Source organism: Mustela nigripes, chromosome 6 (genome assembly GCF_022355385.1).
Source record: "Mustela nigripes isolate SB6536 chromosome 6, MUSNIG.SB6536, whole genome shotgun sequence".
NCBI lineage: Eukaryota > Metazoa > Chordata > Mammalia > Carnivora > Mustelidae > Mustela > Mustela nigripes.
Genome location: NC_081562.1, coordinates 131,164,850 through 131,183,830, shown reverse-complemented (window position 1 = coordinate 131,183,830; position 18,981 = coordinate 131,164,850). Strand labels below are relative to the sequence as shown.

At 40.7% G+C, this 18,981-nt stretch overlaps 1 protein-coding gene across 7 annotated transcripts in view; it reads left to right on the top strand.

The window, feature by feature from the left end:
• The window catches only part of CACNB2 (calcium voltage-gated channel auxiliary subunit beta 2), a 378,781-nt gene that overhangs the window by 239,404 nt on the left and 120,396 nt on the right, over positions 1 to 18,981 (top strand). For 2 of the 7 annotated variants that reach the window (XM_059404231.1, XM_059404230.1), the window contains exon 1: positions 18,728 to 18,898. The exons of 4 other annotated variants lie outside the window; for them this stretch is intronic. In XM_059404231.1, coding sequence (XP_059260214.1) covers positions 18,830 to 18,898 — 69 coding nt within the window. In that variant the 5' untranslated portion in view covers positions 18,728 to 18,829. Of the gene's footprint in view, positions 1 to 18,727; positions 18,962 to 18,981 lie in introns of those variants that run through there. One more of the 7 variants, XM_059404227.1, reaches the window with a different exon arrangement.

Here is an 18,981-nt window from a genome sequence, read left to right as displayed (position 1 = left end):
GATATGATAGACATATACTTTATTCACGTACCCAAAAATACTTATCGGCCAACTACTAGACACCAGGCTGGGTGCCAGGTGCTCAGCTAGAAGCAGAAGATGCTGATATGAACAAAATGGAGTCCTCGCCATGGTGGTAGACCTGCTTCTTCTGGGTCTGAGGCCAAAGAGGACCAAAGGAGGCCTGAACAGTTAATGCCTCTAAGACTGTGAAGGCCGGTGTGAATTTACGGTTATCTTTGGAAGTACTGCTGGGAAGTCTGGCAGTGGAGAGAGAGCTGACATACAGACCTCACATCTGTCAAGGTCCTTGAGGGGCTTTGAGTGGAAGCCCACCCCATACATTCAAGCTCCTGCTCATCGCCGCCTACCTACCTCATCATGTGGCTGCCCTGAGCAGCACCGGGTGCTGGAAATGTGCACACTGGTAGGGAAGTGTATCCTGAGAAGTAGGAACTTGGGAAGAAGCCCAGGCAGGCCTACCAGGCTCATGGCCATTTGGTCAGTAAATTCCAAAGTCTCTGGTACCCAGACTATCTGGAGCTACCCTATATAATAGGGTAGACCTCGCCATGTAGGACAATTGAGATGTCAATTAGTTAAAATTACATAAAATTTTAAGATTAGGGGTGGCTGGGTGGCTCAGTCTGTAAAGTGTCTGCCTTGGGCTCAGGTCATGATCCCAGGGTCCTCGGACCAAGTCCCACGTCAGGCTCCCTGCTCAGCAGGGAGGAGCCTGCTTCTCTCTCTCTCCTCCCCAGCTCGTGCATTCTGTTGCTATCTCTGTCTCTCTCTCAAATAAATAAATAAAATCTTAAAAAAAAATTGAAGATTGAGTTCCTTAGTCACACTAGCTATATTTCAAGCCACATGTTGTCTAGAGGCTATCATATGGGAGAGCTTGGATATAAAACAAATATATATATGTACTACATATATAGCTATGGAACAAATATAGATATTACTGCAGAAAGTTCTGGGTTAGAGGAAAAGGCATGGGCGGCAAGTGTATATAGGCTCCACTTTCCCAAATCTAAGAGCTGCATTTTCAGAGCTTGTATTCTACCTGGGAGACTCGGGGAGTGGGGTAGATGAGTAAACAGTAAACAGAGATTAGGGGCGCCCGGTTGGCTCAGCCGGTTAAGCATCTGACTCTTGATTTCGGCTCAGGTCCTAATCTCAGAGTCATGAGCTCCATGCTGGGTGTAGAGCCTGCTTAAGATTCTCTCTCCCTCTCCCCCTGCCACCTACTTCTCTCTCTCTTTAAAAAAAAATAAATAAATAAAAGAAAGTAAGCAATGACTCAACGAGTCTTTTCATAATCGGAGAGGATCTCCGAAGAAGAGAAGCTGGTGAGGCGATAGTGTGCTGTAGCAAGAGAGAAAGGAGGGCTGTGGGCACTGGGAAAAACAGAAGTAGAAATTCTAAAGCAAAAAGTGTTTGGTTTGTACCCAAAAGACCCCCTCCCAAAGGTTTGTACCTGGAAAGTAGTGAAGGAAAAGTAATACATGATATGTTTGGAGATGCAGGCGATGTCAAAGTCTATAGGCAAGAAGTGGATTTTACTTTAAAGTGGAATGGGAAGAAATGGAACTCTTCTAAACAGGGGAGTGGTGTGATCTGGTGCATGTTTGAAGAAGATTCGTCTGCCCATATGCGTGGAGGTGGGCGGAAGCGGGAAGACCAGTCAGAAAGCTGTGGCAGGTGTCCCCGGACCCTGGGAGATCCGACTCCTTGGAGGGGTGCAGTAGAAGGAGGTGGGTGATGACATTTGCATGAAGCAAAACAATAGAGCGGCTTGATTTGTAGCCAACAAACATTTATTGAGTGCCTGCTGTGTACCAGGCCCTCTGCAAGGGCCTAGAGACTCCACAGTGACTGAAAGTGACACAAACCCATCCCTTCGTGGAGCTGAGATCTTGGTGCAGATGGTAGAACCATGAGTACATCCACAATCCCTGCATGGTGTGCTGGAAGGTGAGAAGATGGAGAAACAAAGCAGAGAAAAGGGACTAGTGAGATTCCTATAGTCAGTAGCTGACAGATCGTCATTTTAAATGCTAGTTATTTTTGTCAGATTTGTAATCTTTGACTTTGTGGATTTAAAAAGACATTTTGGGAGAAAAAACAAAGGAAAGTGCATCCAAAAGCAGAGTTAACAGGACCAAAGAAGCATGAGGGCCACTAGGGTCTTGTAGTCCGCATGGAGTCAGTACAGAGAGTGCTCCCCCCACCCCCCAAATCCATAGGCTCAGCTTCCTGCCTCTGGACCATATTGTCAGCATCAGTGGTCACATCTTTGTTTTTTTCTTTTTTAAATTTTAATTCCAGTATAGTTAACATTCAGTGTTATATTAATTTCATGTGTGCAATATAGTGATTCAACAATTCTGTACATTACTTGGTGCTCATCGTGATAAGAGTGCTCTTCGTCCCATCACTTATTTCTCCTGTCCTCCCCTCTGGTGACCATCAGTTGGTTCTCTGCTGTTAAGAGTCTGTTTTTTGGTTTATCTCTCTTTTTCTTTGTTTTGTTCCTTAAATTCCACAAATGAGTGAAATCGTGTGGTATTTCTTTTTGTCTGACTTATTTCACTTCATTCTACCTGGTAGATCTACCCAAGTTGTTGCCAATGGCAAGATTTCGTTCTTTTTTACAGCTGAGTAATATTCCGTTGTAGATCTATATCTCATCTTCTTTATCCATTCATGTATTGATAGGTACTTGGTTTGTTTCCATATCTTGGCTATCGTAAATAGGCTGCGATAAACATCAGGGTGCATATTATCTTCTCAAATTAATGTTTTCATATTCTGCGGGTGAATGAATACCCAGTAGTGGAATTACTGGATCATATGATAATTCTATTTAATTTTTTGAGGAACCTCCATACTGTTTTCAAAAGTGGGTGCACCGGTTTACCTTCCCAGCAAGAGTGCGTGAGGGTTCCTTTTACTCTGCATCTATGCCAACACTTGAAATTACTCTCTTCTAACATTTTTATGGTTTCAGGTCTCCCACTTAGGTCTTTAATCCATTATCAGTTTAGTTTTGTGTAAGGTGTAAAAAAGTTTCATTCTTTTGCATGCTGTCCAGTTTTCCCAATGCCATTTGTTAAAGAGACTTTCCCATTTGCATATTTTTGCCTCCTTTATTGAAGATTAATTGACCATGTAATTGTGGATTTATTTCTGGGCTTTCTATTCTGTCCCACTGATCTATGTGTCTATTTATGTGCCAATATCATAGTGTTTTTATTACTACACCTTTGTTATATAACTTGAAACCTCCAGTTTTGTTTTTCTTCAAGATTGCTTTGACTGTTCGGGCTCCTTTGTGATTCTATACGAATTCTAATATGACTTGTCCTAGCTCTGTGAAAAATGCTGTTGGTATTTCGATAGGGATTGCATTAAACCTATAGTAGCGTTGGGTCATATGGACATTCTAATAATATTTATTCTTCGAATCCATGACTGTGGAATATCTTTCAATTTGTTTGTGTCATCTTCAATTTCTTTCATCAGTGTTTGTAGTTTTCAGGGTACAGGTCTTTCAGCTCCTTGGTTAAGTTCATTCCTAGGTATTACTTTTGGTGTAATTGTAAGGGGAACTCTTTTCTTAATTTCTCTTTTGACTACTTCATAGCTAGGATACAGAAATACAACAAAATTCTCTATATTGATTTTGTATCCATAACTTTACCAAATTCACATATCAATTCTAGTAATTTCTTGATGGCGTCTTTAGGGTTTTCATATGCAGTATTATGTCATCTGCAAATGGTGGGAGTTTGACTTCTTTGCCAGTGGCCACGTTTTGAAAACAACTTCAGTATGTTTTCATCATAAAAATAAAGTATACCTCTTCTTCTTTCATTGAAAATAAAATTCGAAGTCATGGCTATTTTTATGAAAAAAGTTACCACAAGAATTGGAGAAGGGAAAGCTATTATAAATCCCTGATAGACAATAACAGGAATTTTGTTTATAAATGTCTCTTGTTAAGATATTATGATCATGGGGCGCCTGGGTGGCTCAGTGGGTTAAATCCTCTGGCTTCAGCTTGGGTCATGATACCAAGGTCCTGGGATCAAGCCCCACATTGGGCTCCCTGCTCAGCAGAGAGCCTGCTTCCTCCTCTTTCTCTGCCTGCCTGTCTACCTACTTCTGATCTTTGTCAAATAAATAAATAAAATCTTAAAAAAAAAAAAAGATTTTATGATCATGGTTTTTAAAAAAAATGCAGGGGTTCCTGGGCATCTCAGTCAGTTAAGCATTGGACTCGGCTCAGGTCATGGTCTCAGGGTCCTGGGATGGAGCCCCATGTCGGGCTCTGTGCCCAACAGGAGTCTGCCGAAGAACTCTCTCCCTCTCCTGCTGCCCCTCCTCCCCCACCCCTTTCTAAAATAAATAAACATATCTTTAAAAAATACATTAAAAAAACCATTTTTTAAAATACAATTTCAAGCATTACAGAAGGTTCCACAATGAAAACTAAGTTCCTCCAACCCCGGCCCTGGCTCCCTCAGGTTTCTTCCCCAGACACCATCACTGTTTGGGGTCCTGACATAGAGTCCTCCACCATTGGTGGGCAACAGAACCACGTGCAGAGCTTTAAGCACTGATGCCTGGTCCTGCCCCTCAGAGTTTTTTGTTGGGATATAACCCAAGCAGAGGGAGTTTTACTATCTTCTCCAGATTACTTCATGTGCAGCCACTTATATGTTCTAGAGTATAGCCTAAATACTAACGTCTATATGCATCCTTTACAAAAATATATGCAGGTGATAGCAGAAGAGTATCCACTGTTTTGCCTCTTGCTTTTTAAATTTTTTACATGTAAAATATATGCTGGAAATTGTTAATATATATAGCTGTATATACCTTATTATCGTTAATGTCTCCATATTGTGCCATGATATAGATGCGTCTTAACTTATTGAACCAGTCTCCTACTGGTAGACAGTTATGCTAGTTATTTTATTTATTTATTTTATGAAGAGCATTTCAAACTTTTTTATTTATTTATTTTAAAAGATTTTATTTATTTATTTATCAGGCTGGGGGTAGGGGACAGAGCACAAGCAGAGGGAGCAGCAGGCAGAGGCAAAAGCAGGCTACCCTCTGAGCAGGGAGCCCAGTGTGGGACTTGATCCCAGGACCCTGGGATCATGATCTGAGCTAAAGGCAGTCATTTAACTGACTGAGCCACCCAGGCATCCTGAACAATTGTGCTATTTAAAGGCATCTGTTAACACAAATTATATTGTAATGAACCTTGTTTTGTTATTATTTTTTAATTTCTTTAATGAACATTCTTTTTTTTTTTTTTTTTTTTTTTTTTAGGATTTTATTTATTTGACAGAGAGAGAGATCACAGTAGGCAGAGAGGCAGGCAGAGTGAGAGTGAGAGGGGGAATCAGGCTCCCTTGCTGAGCAAAGAGGCCAATGAGGGGCTCGATCCCAGGACCCTGAGATCATGACCTGAGCCAAAAGCAGAGGCTTAACCTACTGAGCCACCCAGGTGCCGCTTTAATGAACATTCTTATGTATACATTCTTTATATATATTTGTACATGCTTTGAAGATTAAAGTTACAGAATCAGAATTTGAATTATTGGTCATAAAGGAATTTTCAATGTTGATAAGTGCAACCAGATTTTGTCCTTCGGGGCAAAGATGAGAGCACCACACTAACAAGTGCTTTGCTTTTAACCTTTGCCAATAAGGACTAGTACCTTCTTTGATTTTGCTTCTTTTAACATCAGAATTAAAGTTGGGCATTTTCCATATGCTTTAAACATTTCTTTTTCTGTGAATATCTTCCTTTTCTCCCGCCATTTTTCTAGTGGTATTGATCTTTTTCTTACTGGTTTCCAGATCTCTTAGGATATGAAAGAGGGGACCCTTTTGTTATTGTAAATTTTTTCCGAATGTTATTATTGGATTTTTTTTTACTTATAATTTTTAAATTTTACATAATAAAATGTATGGTTTTTGTGTTTTGGAACTTTAAAATATTAACTGGTATTTGATCCGGGTTCTGCAAAGTACTCGAGGGCAGGGAATGTAACTTCCTACTCTTGGATCCTGTGTCTGGTGCACGGTAGGTACTGGTTGAAGGAATCGTTGGTTGTAATCATGATGATGATGAAGGATCATTCAAGCTGATCGCATGTATTCCTCCCTGAAAAGTTAAGGAATTAATGGTATGCCTATAATTTAATTCCCTTGGTAGTTGGATGTATCACTTTACACTTGAAGTCCTAAGTGCCAGAAGGTATATTCCAATGAGTTCTCTCAAAAGGTTTCCTCTTGCCCCTTAAGCTCTGGCTCCTTAACTAGGCCAAGAGAATTCTCTTCTTCAAACTGGTCCTACTGCCTTGGAACATGTTCCCCTTACCTCTTTCTATGACCTGCTGCCTCTCGACGTTAAACCCAGCCTAAATTTGCTTTTCCTTTTAGAAGCTTCTACTTAGTCTCCCTGCTACATCCCCTCGGAGCATCTGTCCCTCTCCTATACAGAAATTACCAAAACTGTCATAAAAGCATGTGTAGGTTATTACCTCTGGAACGTCTGTAAACCCCAACGGGCTCTTCTTCCCAGATGTGCACTCTTCCTAGCGATACAGAGGAGAAAAAAAAAAAAAAAACACCCAATTTTTGCCACCCTTGTGGACAGGAAAGTAGAACAGTATAGTCCAGTGTGTGTGTGTGTGTGTGTTGGGGAGGGAGAGATAATAATAAATTTAGTTGTCCACAATACTAAATGGTTGATATTTTAGTGGAGTGGAAGAGCTAGTAGATGTATTTTTGCTTTGAAGTGCTCACGTTTGGGGTCTGTTTTAACAGTAGAAGCATCTGGCATATAACAGGCTCTGACACAGGGGTCCCCAGGCCATCGTGCAAGCGTCGACAGGCATGGTCAGCAGCAGTGACCTGGTCTTTTCTAATCTTTACCAAACGGTCTTCTTACCAAACTGCCACAGCATTTTTGCCTGTCTTGATGGAGGTTTTACCAACACCGACGTCCCTTATACTTTTAAACTTAAATCAGAACATCTATTTCCTTGTGTCTTCGTCTATGTGAATTGTTATTATAAAATACCATAGATGAGTGGCTTAAAAACAACAGATATTTATTTCTCACGTTTGGGAAGCTGGGAAGGCCAAGATCAAGGCACTGGCTGATTCATTGTTTGGTGAGAGCCCGTTTCCTGGTTCACAGACAGCCCTCTTTTCTGCTGGGACCTCATGCAGTCAAAGGAGCAAGGGGGCTCTCTGTGGTCTCTTCTACAAAGGCCTTCATTCCGTTCAGGAGGACTCCACTGTGATGATCTCATCACCTCCCAAAAGCCCACCGCCTAATACCATCTCTTTAGAGATTAGGTTTCAACATATGAATTGGGGGTGTGGGGGGCGGGCGCATGAGCATTTGGTCTATGAAGCCACATATCGAATATTTGCAAAAAAAATCCTTTATTTGTGAGACAGGAAATACCCTATGAATTGCTTTTTACCTAGTGGCTATGTCTGATGCTTATTAAGTGTGCTTAATATACTCTGGATTTTCTAACATTAATAGCGTATTGACATACCCAACAATACAGCTCCGGCTAAACAATCTAAAATTTGCAGCACATTTCTAAACATAGATTTATTTAAACCAGATCGTCTCTGGTTCTTAAATCACCTCCCCAAGGTAGGTTAGCTGCTTAAGGGATGCATTAACTATTTTAGGTCAGTAGGGTACTTTGCAGATCTTTATTTCTAAATGCTCCATACCACTGGCGCTTTTCCAGCCAAATCCCTGATGGCGTAGCCTGTTTTTAATATTAAGTCTCTCTGAACCAAAGTCATATCTTTCTGGAAGGTTAGACTTTTAGAGCAGTATATTAATAATCTAATACCAAATTACTGAGTCATTTGGCCTGCTTAAGTATCTAACCCAGTAGCAAAAAAATTATTTAAGCAGTCATATGAGAACGTCCCAGTGTTTCAGTGGAAACTTAACATAATCATTTTAACGCATTTTCTGCAGAGAAATGTAATATGTACTACTTTAAAATGTTAACATTGGAGTGTGCATAAAGAGTCTTTCAGAAGATCCATAGCTTGTCTTCCTTCCCCACATGCAAAAAACTATCAAGGTTAAATCAACATATTACAGAAAGTATATATCCGCCAATCCTCTTTTATACAACACAAAAAATACTTTCAGGGTATTTTGTTAGAGAATTCAATTGCATTAAGAGCTTTTTAATTCTATTCAAAAATGGTATCATTACAGAAAAAAAAATTTAAATTAGCTCCCTGCATGAAAAACGGTGAATCCAACCTTATCTCTTCTGTTCATTTTGTGCCCTCCCAGTATTTTTACATGCATGAATGTATGTATTTATAGAAATGATACAGGGGCGTCTGGGGGACTCAGTGGGTTAAGCATCTGCCTCTGGCTCAGGTCATGATCCCTGCTCAGTGGGGAGCCTGCTTCTCCCTCACTCTCTCTGCAGCTCCCCCGACCCCGCCCCCTGTTCATGCTCGCTCGGGTGCTCTCTCTGTCATATAAATAAATAAAATCTTAAAAAAGAAATGATACAGATTTTTTATTTCTTTATCCTTTTAACCAAATATAATCATCAATAACATTTGTCTATAATGCTTTACAGGCTTTGTAACTATTATTAAGGTTATGTAATAATCTAAGTGTTGTATGGAACATAATTTTCGAATTTTCTTAAGACAGGTCCCAGAAGTGAAATCATTATAGTCTAAATATGTATTAGTCTGGATACACGTCTAGATACAAACAGAAAGAACATCGCTTTCCCAAAGGGTTTAATGAAAGTCAAAACACTATCAACAAGATGTTAAAGCATCAGTTTTAATGTATCCTCATAACATTGTGAATTGGTACTTGGCAAAGAGAACTCATTTAATGAGGAAATGTTATTGTGTTTCACTGAGCAGCCTCAACACTTTTTCCAGATGCTTGTGACTGGTTGATTTTTTTGTGAATTTTGTATCCTTAACCTTTGTCTACTTAGATCTCCTGATCTCTGACTGTTTTATCAATTAATAGAACTTCTGCATATTCAAAGAACATTTTAGAGGGTAGAATCTGACTGAAGCCATAGCCCTTCCTACAGCTCTGTGGTTCCCTGGAGGACACCAATGACTATCCTTTAATGTCTTTGGATTGATTGTGCCTTGCCACACCTGGGAGCGTTCACCCCGGCAGGCAGGTGCCAAGATTTATTGTTTGATTGTTCTGCCACTCAAGGAAAGACTCACCACTGGACATGTCATCTTCCGATGTGACCTTTATTTAGTGATAGAGAGCCCATTAAGATGTTTCAGAGTTTTATATATCTGTCCAGTTAGTCAGTTGCATTCCTTTTAAATATATCACCCGGAATTGCTTGAAGAAATATCTTCCTTCTGTGCTGGCTTGATTTTCTTGAACACTCTGTCTTACTAGACATTGTATGTATAGTCACGTTCTCTGCCGTGAATTTAAATTCGGTCCCCATAGGAAAAGCAGGGCTAGTGCATGAGAAGTAACAGTCAGTAAACGGTCATACAGTATGTCATATTTACAGTGTTTTTTCAACCATCTGTAAGAAAATTTTTAAGAATATTCTTTCTAGTAGCACCGTTTTTTTGTTTTGTTTTGTTTAGTTGGTTTTTTTTTAATTTTTGTTCTTTTGTTTTTTATATTCCTTTTTCAGGGGGTTTTTTATATTCCTTTTTCTAGCCTGGAGAATGTTTACATGACTTGCCTATGGCTACACAAAGGGTCCTTGGCCATTTTAGGACTGGAACTTTAAATCCCTGGAATGAAGAAGTACAATCAATGAGAAAAGGATCTTCATAGAAAATGAGCTTCAATCATATTTTCAAAATATAAAATCTCTCCTACATTTCTGGGAATAAGGTTGCAGTATACATCTTAAGTACAATGATTTTTTTTTTTAAGTGGTTTGTTTGTTAGGGGACATGTGTATTTAATCAACTGATCATAGCTGACTTTTGCTCTAAGTTCATGGAACTGGTATTTATTGAGGGTCACGATAAAACACCAAGTATATCCTCAGGTTAAGGTCTTCGTTTTCTGCTCTTGCTCACTGTACCAAGTCTTTATTAGCCATTCACCATCTGGGTCAATTTGCTGTTGCTGTTTTCTTAGTAAGGAGGCAACCTGAGAATGTTTAGGAATATTTAGAAATGTTTAGGAAGGCTAAGGAGGACCTTGTAGTGGAGGAGGTTTGAGACATGGGGTGTGAGGGGGAACAGGCTCTCGGTCTCTCTCTGGTAACCCTTATTCATTCATTCAACACATATGCATAGAGCACGTATGCCATCCCAGCTACTGTTCTGGCACATGGGGTAAATGAGTGAACAAAACGGGAAAGAGTATGCTTGCCCTCATGGATGTTTCCATTGAGGGGAGAAAGACCCCGCATGATAAACATAATAACCAAATTAGATGGTGTGTCCGAAGGTAAAAGCACCATTTACAAGCACGAGTAGAGGAGGGTAAGTGGAATTAGAGAAACTGGAGGGCGCTGGGGATTAGTTTTCCATAGGATGGTCATGGAAGGGCCTCATAGAGAAGGTGAAGTCTGGGGGCGTCTGGGGGCTCAGTGGGTTAAGCCTTTGCCTTCTGCTCAGGTCATGATCCTGGGATTGAGCCCCGCATCGGGCTCTCTGCTCAGCGGGGAGCCTGCTTCCCCTCCCCTCTGCCTGCCTCTCTGCCTACTTATGATCTCTCTCTCTGTCGAACAAATAAATAAAATCTTTAAGATTTATAAGTCTGAACAAAGACATGAAGTAGTTGGTCGCTGGTCATGTGAAAATCTAGGGAGAGAGCATTCCTGGTGCCTGTGACGTGATGCGTGAGGTCGGAGCAGAAAGAAGGAGGCTGTGTGGGGGGAGGAGGCCAGAGCAGATGGTAGAAGAGCAGATAACCAGCACAGGAGACTTAGAAGGAGGAGCCAGCAGGTAGGAGAAGGACAGAGAGAGACGTTTCTGGAAGCCCCATTGAGAAAGGGAATAAAAAGAAGGAGGAACGATACTGAACCACCATGCTCCGTGCTCCTAATAGTTTGAGAAAGATGCACGTGGAGAATTGCCCTTCGGACTTAGCCCCGTATCACTGACCGCCTTGATGAGCACTGATGGTGGAGGGCAAGGAGAGAGTAGGTTTCAGAGAAAACCAGAAGAGGATTGAAGGGAATATTGGCAACATCTTTGGGGCATTTTTTTTTTTTTTCTGCAGAGGAGAGCAAAGACATGGGATGGGGAGTGGCAGAGAGGAGTGAGAGGAAGGTTTTCTTGGGCAGAGAGGAGTGAGAGCCTGTGTCTGCTGATCAGCACGACTCGGTGGGAAGACCGAAGGTAGTGATGTCCACGCAGAGTTTCTGACAGTATCTGTACTCACCATGAGTTCCTGTGCCAAAAATGTCCTATGTCTGATTCATTCACTCCTTTTCCCTCATTTAATTTAAATTTTTTCAGCAGTATTTTAGGAAAAGTCAACTCTCCCAGACTGCGATTTTTCTTGCCTACTCATTTCCATTTTCATGGCTGAAAGGTAAAGTTTTAGGTAAGAAATTATAGAGCGTGAAACATTGTTGTCATCTATCACCGTCAGTAAACATATATGAAAGGCCTAGAAACCTCCCTCAGCAATCCCCCCCCCCAGCCACACACAATGTTGTAATTATGAAGGGAAATTATTTATCCTATGCCTAAAATCCCAAACTCAAAATAACATTAAAAATGGCCATCTAGGGGTGCCTGGGTGGCTCAGTGGGTTAAGCCTCTGCCTTCGGTTCAGGGCATGATCTCAGGGTCCTGAGATCGAGCCCTTCACTGGGCTGTCTGCTCAGCAGGGAGCCTGATTACCACCCCCCCCCCCTTCTTCCTGCCTCTCTGCCTATAAATAAATAAATAAATAAATAAAATCCTTTTTTTGTCAAATAAATAAATAAAATCTTTTTTAAAAAATGGCCATCTAATTTTAACTTTTTAAAAATGGTTCTTTTTAGCAACATCAAATTTTGCAAATTTTGTTCAGAGGTTCTTCTGCAAAATACAAAGAGCCACATGCCCTTCTTTTAAGGCATACTTTGGTGGTAACAGCGTTTTAATATGTTACTCTTTTTAAAAAAAAATATTCCTCTAAAAGATAGGTGACTTAGTCATGTCTCTGATTTGTACTTTTTAGTAACTTCAGCTTCAGTGCTGAACACCAGCAACCGTTCCTGTTGATCATATACTCAGAAGATGCTTGAATTCCAGCCAGCTTCTAGCAAGATTAGCTGCCAACATGGCTACCAAAGGCCAGCTTGCCAAAGTTATGTTCATTTTCAGGGAAAAGAGAGAACTTTAAATAGCTAATTTCTTGGCTTCCATTGTTTTCCTCTTCTACCTATCTACTTCCTATTGTAGATGAGTAATGAAACGAAGGCTTTACAATTTTGAGATTCTCTGAAGGGAGGAAAATTTCATGGTAGCAGCCAACTCTTTGAATGCTTCTTTGCACAAAACAGCATTACAGTGATGAATAAGAAATTATCTGCTTTTTGTTGGACCTTCATTGCACCTTTGGGGAAGATAAAACTTGAGGTTCTGTGAAAATGTATATGGAGGGTGTGTGTGTGTGTGAGAGAGAGAGAGAGAGAGAGGGCATGCGTGCTAGGTTTAGCAAAGACAACGAAGAACTTGGAAGTCATCTTGGCATTTTATGACCATTAGAAATGGCTACATGTGTGCCTGATAAGCAGTAAAAGAGCATTTTCAATCATCAGCGTTTTCAAGTAGAAACTTTAGTGGCAGGAAAGGATTGTTTTGGCTTATTTGTATGAAGTGATGCATGCATGGAACCTGAATTCAAATTTGAATTCCATTTAAAATCTGTCTCCAGGCGGCGTCTGGGTAGCTCAGTGGGTTGAGCTTCTGCCTTCGGTTCAGGTCATGATCTCAGGGTCCTGGGATGGAGCCCCGCATCGGGCTCTCTGTTCAGCGGGGAGCCTGCTTCCCCCCTCTCTCTCTGCCTGCCTCTCTGCCTACTTGTGATCTCTCTCTCTATGTCAAATAAATAAATAAATAAATAAATAAATAAAATCTTTTTTAAAAAATCAGCAGTTATTATTATGATCATTCATATAGATAGCCTAATCTTAATAAATTAATTGTTCTAATTATTAACATAACATACCACTATCTGAAAAACAGACTCTTGGGAGAGAGCGCTGGATTTAGAAGGAAGAAAATCTGAGAACTCTGTTTAAGTGTCAGAAGACATGATTTTCCTCATAATGTGGACTTTACTAACAACTTAAATGCTACAGGGATAAGGAGTCTATGAGGTGATGTCCCATAAACGAGAAGGATTCGGGGCACCTGGGTGGCTCAGTGGGTTAAAGCCTCTGCCTTCAGCTTGGGTCATGATCTCAGGGTCCTGGGATCGAGCCCCGCATCGGGCTCTCTGCTCAGTGGGGAGCCTGCTTCCTCCTCTCTCTCTGCCTGCCTCTCTGCCTACTTGTGATCTCTGTCTGTCAAATAAATAAATATAATTAAAAAAAAAAAAAGAGAGAGAAGGATTCCCCAAATCCCTAATGCAAGTGTGCCTCAGTGTGTATCTACCTGCAGCGTAAGAAAGAGGAGGGAAAAAAGGAGGGAGAGACTGAACTTTGTCCTCTGGAAAAAGGATCCTGTTAAACTACCCTGATCTCTTTTCCCTTCCTCAAACTGCTGAGTAAACCTTGTCCTCAGGCCTGAGGAGATGCGCTTCTGTCTTCCCACACACTGCCTTTCTCAACATTCTAAAGCTAACTTGTTTTTTGTCTTTTTCCTATGGGATATTTCAGCTTCAATAACATCTCAGAATGCTGTCTCATAACCCTAACTAAAATAGCTCCTGCTCACCATTATTCTCTTTCTCAGCCTGTTTTGTGTTTTCTTATTTGGATTATTTTTCTGATTACTTAAAAAAAAAAAATTGGTCTGCTTTTCAACTAGATTATTAGGCTCCCCGATGGGAACTTAGCTTTCATCTTTTCTGTCATAATCCCAGCATTTAACTTAGAGTCAGACCATGATACACTTTTACAAAGTAGGAAGTACTCAGTAAATGCATGTGGTTGGGTTTTGGTTTTGCTTTGGGTAACATTTAGTCCTTTTGTCAGTACCTAGGGCAATTATAAAAAGTTTCTAAATTTCCCTGTGCTCTTGAGAAAATTGAAGCTAATATCTTAGCTTTTACATAATCATCAAAGTTACCACACAGGGATGAACTCACATGGATTTATTCCCATGACCTTGGTTAATGTTTCACATTAAGCCAAATGGAAGGCCATTCACATTTGAGAATCTCATTAATTAAATGGGTATGAATAGTACTTCCATGACATTTGCAAGCTAAAGTATACAGTATTCATGTAAATGTACTTCATCTCAGTGGTCTGCCACTTTAAAATTTTTGGAGTCAGGATCTTATCATTAGTAAACAGTTTATGGTTTTGTTGTAACCTCAACAGTGCAGGGGTTGGCAATTCATTTTCTTAGAGATCCAGATCTCTTCACAGAAAAAAAAAAAAAAATTCTTACCTATAAAAAGAGATGACAATAGGAGAAATAGAAGAATTATCTCTGCCAGCTAATGCAAGCAGATAATACAAGATAGAACTCTTCCCATTTGTCCTTGGCCTCAGAAGTCCATCACATCTTGCTTTTTTCTGAAAGCGTGGGCCTGAGGAGTGTGGCAATGGGATGTCTATCTGTCCCATGGCAGGTCAGGAGGAAACAATGGAAGTCAAACTTGCCATTGGCTTAGCATTGTCCTATACATGTGGAGGGTCATTTGAAGTCTTGAGAGTTTGGATGGAACATATTTATCTAGAATCAGGGTAGCCTTGGGATACTGTGAGAAATCGATTTTTCCCAAGAGCATTGCTTTCATATGAAGATTTTCTACAGAAATAGATGACCACTTTGGGATCCAAGATGCTACTCCTGTATAGGCTTATGACTCTTACCCTTTGGGCTTTAAAAGAGAAAATACAAGAAAAAGAACACTGCAGAAAAATGATGCTGGAAAGATATATGATTGAAACAGAGTACAGCATCAAAAAAGCAAACTTCATAAATATAGAAAAAAGGTGTTAAAAGAAAAAGGGTGACACTTTTGGTGCATGTATTTGGCATAAATTGGAAAAAGACAAAAACTGAAGAGTAGATAAAAAGTGTGAGTTAGGGACGCCTGGGTGGCTCAGTGGGTTAAGCCTCTGCCTTCGGCTCAGGTCATGATCTCAGGGTCCTGGGATCAAGCCCCGCATCGGGCTCTCTGCTCAGCGGGGAGCCTGCTTCCTCCTCTCTTTGCCTGCCTCTCTACCTACTTGTGATCTCTGTCTGTCAAATAAATAAATAAAATCTTTAAAAAAAAAAAAAAGTGTGAGTTAGGGGCACCTGGGTGGTTCAGTCAGTTCAGCATCTGACTCTTGATTTCAGCTCAGATCATGAGCTCAGGGTTGTGAGATCGAGCCCCGAGGTGGACTCCACACTGGGTGTGGAGTCTGTTTAAGAGTCTCTCCCTCTCCCTCTGTCCCTCCCCACCACCTCCTCTCTCCCTCTCTAAATAACTAATAATAGTAAAGATTTTTTTTAAACATGAGTTAATCCAATTTAACTAAGCAATGCACACATATTTGGAGTAAGAGTTCTGAGGATAAAAATGAATGATCCGGAATGAGATGTCAAGTTGCAAGTTACATCTTGGAACTCTACAATGAGAAGTGAGAATATTAAGGTGTGGAAAAGGAAATATTTGTAGCTGAACATGGGAGGTAGCTTCAAGGATAAAACTGTAAAAGACCAGCTAATCACATTGTAGCAACCCAAGAGATCCAGGGTACATCCTGTAATAACCTATTCTGGAGTTATGGAATGGTCTGCCAGCTGTTCCTGACTGGAGACTACTTGAGGCAGAATGACCCAGAAAGTCCATATGGTACCAAAGGCAAAAGCCTAATTAGATATATGACTTCTAACTGCATAAATCCACACTCCCAGAAGGAAGCAGATTAATTGTAATGCACATGTGGGGAGGGTGACTTTCAAAAACACAAGAATTCTGGAGGCTAAAACATGTTTCTCTTTAATAGTGGTTATCTTTGTGTGGGAGAATTGAAAGTGACTGTTATTTGTGTGTCTCTCTCTGCAGTGGGTTCATACAACTTCTGTAATGAAACAATTTTGCCATTTTGCTCTTATTAATACAGATACAAAGAATGAAGGAAGAATCGTGACTCTCTATAAGCTACATTACACATCAGTTGGGAGTCCCATCTCATATTGTACAAGAGCCAATAGTTAATATATTGTTGCAAATATTCAAAAGATCTTTGCCAAAAGTCACTGTAGAGTTGTTGTTGTTTTTTTTAATGCTTTATTATTTAAACCTGGAAATAGGTACTCGCTTCAGCAGCACATATACTAAACCTGGAAACAGGTCTCAACATGATTGTGCAATTTAAAGCTACATCTGATTATTAACCAAGGACTTTTTAAATCTTACTTTGTTCAGAAGGGAAGGGGATAGCACACAATTATGCGTGTGTCGGGCCCTTTCTCTCCATATTATGGGATTTCTTAAGGACAGAAACTTTGTATCCTCGCTGAGGTGTGAACTGAACCTTCCTCAGGGTGATTGAGTTTAAAATGCCAACACTTTCGGAACACTGAAAAAAAATTATATTTAATTTAAAAATAAATAAATAAAATGCCAACACTTGTGACAATGGGCCTGAGGCCCTTTTAGGGATAGAGTTAGGCTTCCTGGTATTTTTGTACTATGCTACTCCTGCTGAGAAGCTCTCTGGGAAGATTAGGGATCCCCTAGGATATGAGTTGGTGGGGGGAAAAATACCTATCTCTCCTGTTGTGAATCTTACTGGAATAAAAAATTGCAATGCATTCGGTATCTCCCATACATTTTACATTCATTTCACAAGAATATAAATATTCTGGTTATTGATTTATGATACCATAATTAAGGTGCATTCAATCTGTAACTTTTATTCAAAAGCCTCTATTCTACTGTATTTTCTAGGATTTATATCATGAAGATTGGTCTTAGTCCATAGATGAAAGGTTGGGGGGGGTTGTGGAGGAAGGAGGAATGAAGGAAGAGAGAAAAAGTAACAAAGATTTTCTTTAAAAAATCTTCCATTTGCATGAGACTTTACAGAATAATCCCCTCTCCACCACGCCAAAAAAAACCTGTAATTTGGAAATCAGTGATGGAATTTTATGTTTACTTTAAGAGATCTAGAAGTGTGTATTTCTTCAGAGAACTTTAAAAATGCAGTTCAATTAGTACAGAAAATTAGTATCTTCTCTTCTCAAACTTGAGTCACCTTATTTATAAGAAGAACTTGGACTAAATTATTCTGTAAATCTTAACTCGAGCTAATCAACCAACCAAGCTTTGCAATTTCTTCATAGTTACTGTTCTGAAAATGCATACTGTTATTCAGTCTATGGACTTTCTTTCAAACGGTCTCAGTTGGAGAAGCAGTTCAAAGTCATTTTGAGCTCAGTTAAACTCCTTGCTTTGAGCTGTGATTACTTTCATGTCCTAATTAAAGGGGCAAATGGGTCTCCTGCATCTTGTTTGGAAAGTCACAAGCAATCAAGAGCAGGTTGATGCTATGACTGATAAGCATCTTCATTGGTTTCTCCTGTCCAATAACGTGTGTATCATATTGCTTATTTTTGAATTGTCTTATGGCACAGGATATACTTTCTGCAGCAGGGTGATGGAAAGGAATCATTAAATGAAAAGATTGCATGCTTTGTCTCTGGAGAATGTTTCAACGGCAAGGGCTGCATGACAGACATACCATGTGCCTGTTACTATAGAACTGAAGAGCCCTTTCCAGCTGTTTACACTTCGGATGCAAAATGGCAATTTGACATAGACTAACAGTGTGATGTAGGCATCTGCGTAAAAAGGCTACATATGGAGCATGCCCAGTGCGGTGAGTGCGTCCTCCGCCCTCCCCCTCCAGATCTCTGAAGATAAGGCTTGAACTTTGCACTTGCAAATGTCACTGCATACGTTTTGCACTAGGGTTTTTTTTTTTTTTAAAGGTTCTCTTACAACTAATTTCCTGTAACAATCCCAGAGCAGAGAATATTGAGTGTGATAAGATGCATCAAGTTTAGAACGAGTTGATGCCTGTCTTTGAATGCACTTGAAGTGTTCTTTATTTTTAAAGCAATATAAGGCATTCGAGTGTTTGGGGGTTTTTGTGTTTTTTTGGTGGTTTTTTTTTTTTTTTTTTGCACCCCCGCGCCCGGAATGGGAAAATAAGAATCTCCTTGGATCTGAGTCCTCCGGGGTAAGGCGTGAAAGCCCCGGAGGCAGGAAGGGACGGAGAAGAGGGGCTTGCCCAGAGCATGGATAGGAAAGGAGCCGGGGCGCTCCAGGGCTCAGCGCGCACTCAGGATCTGTGCCCGGGGCTGCAGCTGCGGATGAGAAAGGCGCTGTCTGGCTAATGAAGGCCACCTGGGTCAGGCTTCTGAAAAGAGCCAAGGGAGGAAGGCTGAAGAATTCGGATATCTGTGTAAGCTCAAGGGCTTTCGTCTGGGGGAGACTCTATATTGTCGTTGCTGCTGCTGTCCTTCCAGTGAGTGCTGGCAGGGGCTCTGCCCAGAGCATGGATAGGAAAGGAGCCGGGGCGCTCCAGGGCTCAGCGCGCACTCAGGATCTGTGCCCGGGGCTGCAGCTGCGGATGAGAAAGGCGCTGTCTGGCTAATGAAGGCCACCTGGGTCAGGCTTCTGAAAAGAGCCAAGGGAGGAAGGCTGAAGAATTCGGATATCTGTGTAAGCTCAAGGGCTTTCGTCTGGGGGAGACTCTATATTGTCGTTGCTGCTGCTGTCCTTCCAGTGAGTGCTGGCAGGGGCTC